We start from the raw sequence: 10,763 nt of genomic DNA, 5'->3' as shown, positions 1-10,763 counted from the left end.
ACAGAGAGGCAGGCAGAGAGAAAGGGGGAAGCAGGCTCCCTGCTAAGCAGAGAGCCCTATACCAATGCCGAGGTCATGACCCAGGACAAAGGCAGAGGTTTAACCCATTGAGCCACCCAGGTACCCTAAAATAATTGACATTTCTTGAGCACTGAGCATGTACAAGGCATAGAGCTAACTTCTTTACCTATTTTCATCAACCTAATCCTCACAGCTCCAGGACATGGTACTGTATTATTCCCATTTTTAAGAGAATGAAGGCACAGAGCTCACATCACTTGCCTAAGGTCACACAGATCCTAAGTAGTCAAGATTCGAACTCAGGGAGTCTGGCCCTGGAGCCTTTGCTCTTAACCATCAAGGTATCGATCTACCTCATTGGAAACAGATTCCCAGGTGACCGTACAACTGGTGAGTGAAAGGGCCGCTTCCAACATTCATAGATAGCCTCCCTTCCTTCACCCCTTCATGAAGCCCATGAACACGCTGAGTGTGTACAATAACGCTGTGTAAACACCACCCCCATGGAAGGTCAGGGGCACATAGCAATAAGGGTTTGGCTGTGTGCCTCTGTGGGTGTTGCTAGGCTCCTTTATGTGCCTGGTGGATGGATTCTGCCTTGTCAGCTTGCCTGAGGTGACTTTGCTCAGAGGACTGGGGTGACTTGGCACTGCTCTACTGTCTTTCATCCCCAGAGGCTAGCCTGGACAGCGCTTCCTCCTGGAGGCGGTGGAGGCCCAAGAGAGAAGTCAGTGCTGATTGCATAAGCATTTTTCAGGCTTCTCTCACACTTGGCCGACACCCCACTGGCCCCAGCAAGTTCTATGGCCAAGTGAACAGGAGCACACAGCACAGCCATGTAGCAAAGGGTGTGGATGTGGGGCAGGGTGAAGGAGCCCAGGCCTTATTTGCAAGCTGACACGGCACAGAACTCTGAACACGTCCCCAACTTCTGTTGGCTTTCCACCCGCTGTCCTGGGCCAAGTGCAGGACCAGGCCCTGGGTGAATACGAATGGGGGTTTGGGTTACAGGAACCTGTGATCTTCAGGGATGTGGCCATGTACTTCACCCAGAAGGAATGGCAGCTGCTGAAGCCCGCCCAGAAGGACCTGTACAAAGAGGTGATGCTGGAGAACTATGGGAACCTGGCCTCCTTGGGTAAGGACAAGGTCCCCACAGTTCGGAGGACTTGGATGAGCTCTGCGCTAGGACTGGTCTCACGCACTAAGGTTTGGTGGTATCGGCTTCCTTCTAAGCCTGGCTCTGCTTTGCGGTCTCGAGACAGCCGCCGGCAGCGCGGAGGCACCAGCATTGTAATTCCCTTGCAACCCAAATGGTAGACCCTTTGGGACCAGGTGTTCTCTCCCAAAGTCTGACTTTTGCTCCGATTGGAGCTGGCTTTGGTCATGTGACAGCAGCTGAGCCAATCGCAGTGGCCGGTGCAACAGGGAGAGGCTGGCTGGACAGCAGTTGAGCCAATCGCAGTGGCCAGTGCAACAGGGAGAGGCTGGCTGGCTGTCCTGCTCTCTGAGGGTGGGCTGCATTCTCTGGGAACCTCGAGGGGGGCCCCCTCGCAGACCTTCGTGCTGGTGCGGTGGGGAGGAAGAGGCTGGCGAGGCGGTGGCCCTGTGCTTCTTACAAGGTCCTTCGTGTCTTTGCGATTTTGTGATTCATGATGAGAAACACCTGTTTGGTCTCCCGCCTGTTTCTAGAACAGAACTCCCAACACCTTTGAATGTCTTAGCTAGTGAGAGGAATGAAGGTGTCATTTGCTGTTAATGAGGTAACACTGGGGAAACACCTCAGGAGGAGGGCTGGTTGCCAGGGGAACCATCCTTCAGTCTCACCCCCTGACCTCTAGGGAGAGGGAAGGGACTGGAGGCTGAATTAGTCACTAATGGCCAGTGATTTAATCAATTTTGTCTGTGTAATTAAGCCTCCACAACCCCCCCCACCAAAGGACAGTGTTTGCAGACCTTCCAGACTGGTGAGCAAGTGGGGATCTGTGGAGGAGGGGTGGCGTATGAGGGCACGGATGCCCCACACCCTTTCTCCATACCTGGAGCTATACATCTCTTCTACCTGCTGTTCCTGAGTTATATTCTTTTATAATAAACTGGTGATCTAGTGGGTAAAATGTTTCTTGGAGTTCCGTGAGCTGGTCTAGCAAACTCAGCAAGCCCAAGAAGGGGGTTGTTGCAACCTCCAACCCATAGCCTGTGAGTCAGAGGCACAGGTGACGACTTGGATTCGTGATTGGTGTCTGAACTGGGGGTTGGTCAGTCTCCTGGGACTAAACCCTCCACCGTGGGATGCACGCCTACCTCCAGGTAGATGGTATCAGAATTGAGCTGACTTGTAGGACCCCAGCAGTGTTTGAGAGAATTGCTCTGTGTGTGCTGTGGCAGGGGTAGGGGAAAACCAGCATTCTGGAACTGGGAGCAGAACATAAACACACTTCTTTATCGGCCTGGAATGGCAGTCTGGGAGGCCTCCAGCACTTCTCCCCTTCTCTGGAGCAGGGTATCGGTTCTTCAAACCCAAGCTGATCACCAGGTTAGAGCAAGGAGATGAGCCCTGTGTCAAGGAGAGAGACGTCCCTCAAGAGCCCCAGCAGAGCAGTGCTGGAATCAGCGAGAGCCCCGTGTCCACTGGTGAGTAGGAGGAGATGCCATGGCATCTCCACAAGAAATTCTCCCCGAAGTCCCAGCACGCTGAGGGGTATGAGGAGAAGGGAGAAGCCTGGCAGGGCATGTTGCTTTCCAGAAATGCTTTTCCATTCCTCTGGCCTCTTGGGATCTCATTCCAGCTCTCCTTGGCCACATCCTCTGTATCAGAGCTGGGCTGCCAGCCACTGACACCCTAATTTAGGGCCTTTGCACTATCTGGCAATTCTGCCAGCAGTCCCCTCCCAGTGCTCTTCCCGACTGCTTCAGCGAGCACCTGTTCACTTTCCTCCTTGTATGTGTGTATCGATGTGTTCATGGTTAGAAAGATGTTTATAGCAGTTCTTTGGCAAAGACTGGTCTGGGACGTGACTTAAATCCTTAAGATCGTCACCGTTGAGTAGCCCTCCGTTGACTTGGAGAAACAACAGTATGTTTCCGGGGCAGCACAACTATCCCCCATCAGCGTCTGAACCTGGAGAATATAGGAGAATAGCGAGAGAGCTTTTCCTTTAAGAAAATACATGGATTTAAAGGGCGCCTGGGTGGCTCAGTCGGTTAAGCAACTGACTTTTGGTTTTGCTCAGGTCATGGTCTCTGGTCCTGGGATTGAGCTTCATGCTGAACTCAGAGTCTGCTTAGAGTTTCTCTCTCCTTCCCCCACAGCCCCTCCCCTCAGTGTGCTCTGGAGCACTCTCTCTCTAACATAAATAAACAGATCTTTAAAAATAAAGACAATACATGAATTTAGTAAGAATCCCAAATAGAGGGGCATCAGGTGGGCTCAGTCAGTTAGGCGTCTGTGTTCAGCTGGGGTCATGATCCCAGGGTCTTGGGATCGAGGCCTGTATGTGGCTCCCTGCTCAGCCGGGAGCCTGCTTCTCTCTCTCCCTCTCCCTCTGCTTCCCCCGCTCCGCCCCCACCTTGCTCTCTCTCTCCCTCTGTCAAATAAATAAATAAAATCTTAAAAAAAGAAAAGAATCCCAAATAGTAACCAGGTGTTTTTATTAAAAAACATAATAACAGTAAGCCTCTTCCTCATTCCAGTGTCACCTCTGCAGTTTCAGAGCGAGAGCACAAGCAGGGGGACCAGGAGGCAGAGGGAGAGGGAGACCCAGACTCCCCGCTGAGCACAGGATGTTAATAGCAACTCAGTTCTTAATAGTCCCAAAGGGGGGACTCCCTAAATGCCTATCAACAACGAAATAGATAAACACATTGTGGCATAGTCGTGCTATGGAACCCTATAAGCAAGGCAAATGAATGATTTGTGACTACAAGCAATAATCCAGATGAATCTCATAGAACAGTTGAGTGAAAGAAAGAAGCCAGGATGAAAGGGTGTATGCTAAAAGGTTGCATTTACATAATGTACAAAAAGAGCCAAAGCCATTCTATGCCATTGGAAGGCAGGATCTTGATTTTTCGAAAGGGAGAGGATCATTGGAGGGAGTGGGCTGAGGGCTTGCGTCAGGGACAGTGCTTCGAGGGTTCTGTTTCTTGATCTTAATCTTGGCACTGTACTCATGAATGTGCTCACGTTGTGAATTTTCACCAAAAAATTTTATTCCTCTTACTTACAGATAGAAACACAGTTTTATTTTAGTGATAAGGGAACATTAAGAACTGACCATGCTTCCAACTTGCACAGGGTTCATGGACTATAAATAACAGGTTATAATACAGTTGCATTTAGTATGGAACATTCTGTATCACTGTCCCTTCAATCCAGAGATCAGCTCTTGTTTTATTTCTGGAGTGTTGCTTGAATTTTGTCTTTAAGTAATTATTCTGATACAGGATCTCTTTTTTTTTCTCTTTTCTTTTTTTTTTTTTTTTAAAGATTTTATTTATTTTATTTGACAGACAGAGATTACACATAGGCAGAAAGGCAGGCAGAGAGGCAGGCAGAGAGAGAGAGGAGGAAGCAGGTTCCCTGCTGAGCAGAGAGCCCGATGCGGGGCTCGATCCCAGGACCCTGGGATCATGACCTGAGCCGAAGGCAGAGGCTTTAACCCACTGAGCCACCCAGGCGCCCCTTTTTTTCTCTTTACTGTGCCAACTCCTTTTCTCATTGATTCTTTTCCCGTCTTTATTTCCACCTCATTTGAACTGGCTGTCTTTTCTTTTTCCAGCCTTCTTAGGATAGAGTTGTGTGAGCTTATTGTGATATAACGTATAGGCTTAAGGTGCATAACATGATAATGTGGTATGTATATATATTATGAAATGATTATGGCAATAAGTTTAGAGAATACCTTCATCCCCTCGCAAAATCACCTTTTTTTTTTTTTTTTTTTTTTTTGGCTGGCATGATGTGAATTCTAATCACTTCAAACATTTATATTTGTGAGCTTTTTTTGTATGTATTTTATACTCGGACAAAACATTTTCAACCAAAGATAGACAATGGCGCTAAAAAAGAGAGAGAGATTTACATTCTGAGTCCCTTTCAGACAAGAAGACACAGCTTATGCCGAACACGACATTTCTAAAGCCAGACATCTCTACGAAGCCAACCCTGGGGAAGGCAAAGGAAATGGTCCAAAAGAATGCTAGAACAGAAGGGACTTCGGAAACTGAGGACAGGCCACCCAGGAGCATACAAAAATCTGGCCCCAGCCTGGCTGCAGACTCAGACAAAAAAGTTCTCCCTACAAAGCAAAACCACGAGTCCACGGCTGTGAAGAGATGTCTGAGCCATCCACCACCAGCAACGACATCACGGAGCACCCCTCCAGAAAAGAAGACCCTAAAAAAAGATATTCTTGGGAAAACCCAGGTGCCAGGCTTCCCAAAGCAGAATCGTCCAAAAATTCAACGGGGAAAGCCACACTTTAAATGTAAAGAATGTGGGAAAACTTTCAACCAGACCCTCCATCTCATTGAGCATGAGCGGATCCACACAGGAGAGAAACCCCACAAATGTGATGAATGTGGGAAGTCCTTCCGGCACAGCTCCTACTTCTTCACACATTATAGGATTCACACCGGCGAGAGGCCCTACAAGTGTAAGGAGTGTGGGAAAGCCTTCAACAGCAGTTCCACGCTGAGCAGCCATTATAGGACCCACACGGGAGAGAAGCCCTTCAAGTGTGAGGAGTGTGGGAAAACCTTCAAGCAGAGCACAAAGCTTACTCGTCACCGGAGGGTGCACACGGGGGAGAAGCCGTACCAGTGCAGTGAGTGTGACAAATCCTTTGGCCGCAGCTCGTCCTTGACGGAGCACAAGAGAATCCACACGGGGGAGAAGCCGTACCATTGCAAAGTGTGTGGGAAAGCCTTCCGATGCAACTCACATCTTTTTGAACACCATCGGATTCATCAGGAGGAGAAGTCCTACCAGTGTGGCCAGTGTGGGAAGTACTTCCGAAATAGCTCCCACCTGTCAGAGCACAGGAGGGTTCACCAGGTGGGGCCCTCGGAGCGGTGCCAGGAGTGTGGGAGAACCTTCCGGCGCAAGGCAGCCCTTCTCAAGCATCAGAAGGGCCACAGAGAGACTCACACCTACCAGTGTGAGGGGTGCGGAAAGGCCTTCCGCTGTAAGTCGAGCATCGAGAGACACCAGAGGATGCATGCCGGCCAGAAGCCATATGTGTGCTCTGAGTGTGGGAAAGCTTTCACTGACAGCTCCACACTCATCAATCACCGCAAAATCCACACCACAGGGAAGCTGCACCCGTGCCCCAAATGCCGGAGGGCCTTCAGGCGGCTCTCGTCCCTGGTGCTCCACCAGAAAGTGCACGCCAGAAAGAGACAGTGAGCTCCGCATGTGGGGGAGCCTTCAGTCTGGACCCACACCTTCCTAATCCCCGGAGAAGTCACGATGACGTCAACTTTGTGAGCAGAGATGGACTGCACCTGCTGGCGGGTCGCTAGCTGACCAGCGGTCTTCATTCAGGGGACAGCGCTATGTGGCTCCCCTAGATGTTTGGGGAGTGCCTAGGGCTATTTCTGGTTGTCCCAGCCTATTGCTGCCACTGGCAGAGAAAAGACAAAGGCAAAGAATCCTCCGAACCATATGACGCATCAGTCACCTCCATCTACAAGGAATGTTCTGACCTCAGATATCAGGAGCAGCACCATAATTAATTAGATTTAAGAAGGATTTCAGAAATAGTCCACTACAGTAACCACTAAACAGTGTGTCATGATTTAAATTTAAATGAATAAACATAAATAAAACGTACAGTGTTTCATTAGCTGCACGCAGCCAGGATTCAGTGGCCAAACATGACAGCCGTTGCCAAATCGGACGGTGCGGGTGGAGAACATACCCATTGTTGCAGAAGGTTCTGAGTGGGCCCCGTTTTGGATCTTTTATCAAAATCCTCCTGCAACATAGCCCCGAGAAAGTGAGCCAGAGACAGAGGGCAGCATGGCCAAGTGTAGTGTTCCACGAAGGGCTCTGAGACTGCTGCCCCCACAGATGGTTCTGATGTCTCAGGGCTGGCCAGCATCGTGCCCACAAGACACTCCCCTCTGTCTGGGCCAGAACAGCCAATCAGTGACTGATAATGCTACTCATATATGCTGACATTTCCTGAGCACCTCACCTGCCATGTGTGACACCGAGCACTTTACGTTACCTGGCCCCCTGGAATCCTCTCCGGAGCCTTATAAAATAGGAACTGATGCCATCCCATGTCATGGCTGAGAAAATGAGGCTCAGAAAAGATTTTTTTAAAAGATTTTTCAAGTTTTGCACATTAATCTAGACAATACTGCTATTTTTTTTTATATATTCTATGCTTTCAAATTCATAGCATTAAAATTTTCATGAAATATATCTTTAAAAAGTAGAGGTATTTACATTTCTGTTTGGACTGCACTTTTGGGCAGAGAGCAGCTTGGCTTTACCTATGGCAAGAGCGGGCACGGAATGAGACTCTAGATTGGAGGTGGGCAAACCAGGGCCAGCCCACCCCGTGGCCTGTGTTTGTAAATAAAGTTTTATTGGCACTTAGGCAACTATCCTCTATGACCACTTCTGTGCAAAGCCGAGTGATCACAACAGAGACCGGATGCTCCATAAAGCCTAAAATATTTGCTCTTAGACCCTCGGCAAAGAAAGCTGACCGATCCCTGCTCTGAACAGCTGACGAATTGAAACAAATGAAGGTGGACTGTGGGAGTGGTTAGGGAAGGAAGAGAAACCCTCAAACTTTTGTGACCATGACCCAGGGTATAAAAGATACCCTGTATTGCAGTAAGACACACACGTGTGTATTTTCTACGTATGCCTTAACACATGTTTGTGCCTATGTGAAGGACACGTTTAATGCCACACCACCTACCCTTATTGTGTGTACACACCGATTCTCTTTCGCTTAAAAAGTCATAACCTTCTAAACCAATTTTGCTAACCAACACATGGCACAACCCCCAGCTTGAGAAGCCTTGCCTTGGTGGTGGGACAATGTAAGATATCGCCTCCTTTTTGAGCGGTCTGGACTCGAAGGCCTTCAAGAGGGGCTGTGGCTGGCATCACCGCTGGAGAATTTGTCAGAATGCGGAAGGTGGAGAGTGCCTCCGTGTTCAGAGCGTGACTTTGTGCTTGCTCCCAGAGCAGCTTGGAGGAAAGACAGACCCAGGTTCTCTGGATTGCTTTCACAACCCCCAGGATGTTTCCTTCCCGGCACTAGACTAAGGGGGAGGATGGAGAGAGCCTGCATGGGGATCTCCAAGGACTCTAGTGGGGTTTTAAGAAGGAATCATCTGGGGCGCCTGGGTGACTCCGTCGGTAAGTGTCTGCCTTGGACTCAGGTCCTGATCCTGGATCCCAGCACCCAGGGATCGAGCCCCAGGTTCGGCTCCCACCTCAGCAGGGAGTGTGCTTTTCCCACTTCCTCTCCCCACCGCCTTCCCGCTTTTGGTCTCTCTAGCTCTCTCTCAGATAAACAAAAATCTTTGGGTGGGGGGGAAGAGGGAGCCGTCTTTAGGAGTGTGGCTGCATCCTCCTGGAAATTATCTCAGGAGTAGGGCTAGGTGGCTTGGGGAGGAGTACCTGTGGCAGGCGCTCGTTCTTGTGGTTGCTTTTGTCTGTGGAGGTCTTCTGTGGCATGTGTTTGTAAATAAAGTTTTATTGGCACTTAGGCAATAAGTGAGACATCTGTGGAGGTGGGAGGAGTAGAGAGGATTCCTCCTGGATAAGGGAAGAATGTGTCTCAACATACTCACTACATTCCTGGTTGCAAGTAACAGGAACCCAACTTCCATAAGCTTAAGTGAAACCAACATCAACAAAGGAATGTATTAGCTCATACACTAGGGAAGCTTCCTTGCTTGAAGTTATCTTTAACTTTAGCGACTGGAATGGAGAACATGACGTGGACTGGACCACAAGCAAGTCTCTCATTTCTGGTCCTCTCTGCAAATCATTGCCTTGTCCTTTTAGCAAATAGGAGCGTCCTCTACCAACCCAGAGGCACAGCTACCAGGCCCCAGAGTCCTAATCTAGGACAGAGAGAGAGTTTCTCCCACAGACTTGCCGGTTAGGCTGCTGTGATTTGGTGGAGCCATTAAAAGAACGATTCTTCTTTTCAATTTTTTCTTGGGGTGATTGTAGTAAGGATGTGTCACTTTTATCACTTTTGAGAGGACAATAAAGGAAGAATAAACAACCACCCAGGCTGGAGGGGAGAATGAATACAGGCAGAGAGACACCTGTCAGGGCTTAGACCCTCCCCAAAGCTGGAGATGATGGTGACCTGCGATGCCTGGCTGGAGGTGAGGGGCCAGGACCCAGCCTGGCAGATCCAGGAGGGGCCCCCGTAGGGGATGCAGGGATGGGGACGGGGTATGTGTGTGTGAGGGAGGCTGATCTATTTACAAATAGGCCTTCCAGCCTGGGCGGGGAGCGGGGTGGGGGCGGGAGGGGGTCTCTGAGGTCCACTGCACTGAGCGCGTCCTTCTGGGAGGCCTCCATCTTTATCTGAACACGTGTGTTTCTAAGGAGGTCGTGTGTGTGTGTGTGTGTGTGTGTGTGTGTGTGTGTGTGTGTGTGTCTGAGTCTGAGCAGGGGCTGTGTTCCCGCACATGTGTGGATGACTGTGGGTCTTCATTCTTACATATAGGCCCGTGAGCCCGAGGGGGTGATTCTGAGCTTTTGAGGGTGCGCTGGTGTGTGTGTGAGTGCCCGAGAGAGTCTCCCTGTGCTGGGGTCAGCGCGTGTGCGATGCTGGAGCACGGCCAGCCCTGGACGCCAGCATCCAGGGGCGGGAGCAGGGCGCGGTTGGGCCCTCCCCAGAGCGCAGCTGGCAGGCACAAGGGCTGTGACCCTGGCTTTTCCTTCTGGGCAGGGATGGGCCTGTGTCTGGAAGGTCCCTGCCAGGACTGGGGGCCAGAGTCTTGGGGAAGGGTGGGGGGAGAGCCCCTCTACTCTGGCGCCCTAAAAAGACCCCGGCCACCCGGCCAGCGCTCCCAGGAAGGTGGGGGCCAGGGAGGAGGTGGTGGAAGCAGCCTCTGCCCGCCCCCTCCTACTGTGAACACAAGCACACTGGCCTCAGGGCCAGGGCGCCCGCCCCAGGTCCTTCTCTGGCCCTGTTTGGATCACTGGCCCTGGGAGAGCACATGGGGGCAGTGGGGGTGGAGAGTGTCCCTGAGCTGTGGGAGAGCAGTTCTCACACACTCTTTGTCCGGGGCAGTCTCTGGGGCTGTGTTGAGGGGGCCCTGGGCAGGCAACCAGAGAGGCTCTGAGCCAGCCCGCCCCGCCCCGCCCCTGCCCAGCGGGAGAGCAAGAGCCAAGTCAGACCCAGGACTGGGACTTGGAAGGACAGTCTGTGGCTGCTGTCCTGCTCTGACAGGACCCCTGCGCTCTGCTCAGGGCTGGGCCACGGATCTGGGGGTGTGGGGCCGGCCGGGTGGCGGTGGGATCCGGATCTGGACAGGTCCCAGATGGGGGTGGGGTGGGGGTCAGGATCCTCGTAGGAATCCCATCAGCTGCACTGCCAGGCCGCTTTGGGAAGGGCTGAAGGGGCTGCCCTCCCAGCGGTGGAGGGATTCGGGCAGCACAACACAGCCACGGCTCTCGGGGGCGTGGGGGACAGCAGCCCGCTGCCCAGGTGCACCTGCCCTGGGTGCCAGCGGCCTGGAGC

General features: G+C 51.4%; 1 protein-coding gene across 1 annotated transcript; it reads left to right on the top strand.

Moving 5' to 3' along the window:
- Window positions 1–524: 524 nt before the first annotated feature.
- Window positions 525–8,758, top strand: LOC132005922 (zinc finger protein 383-like). The gene is made up of 4 exons (XM_059383436.1): window positions 525–531; window positions 986–1,159; window positions 2,524–2,655; window positions 5,124–8,758. The coding sequence occupies exons 1-4, from the start codon at window positions 525–527 to the stop codon at window positions 6,428–6,430; spliced, it is 1,620 nt and encodes a 539-aa protein (XP_059239419.1). The 3' UTR covers window positions 6,431–8,758.
- Window positions 8,759–10,763: the final 2,005 nt, after the last annotated feature.

Source organism: Mustela nigripes, chromosome 17 (genome assembly GCF_022355385.1).
Source record: "Mustela nigripes isolate SB6536 chromosome 17, MUSNIG.SB6536, whole genome shotgun sequence".
NCBI lineage: Eukaryota > Metazoa > Chordata > Mammalia > Carnivora > Mustelidae > Mustela > Mustela nigripes.
This window is presented reverse-complemented; position numbering and strand designations above follow the sequence as displayed.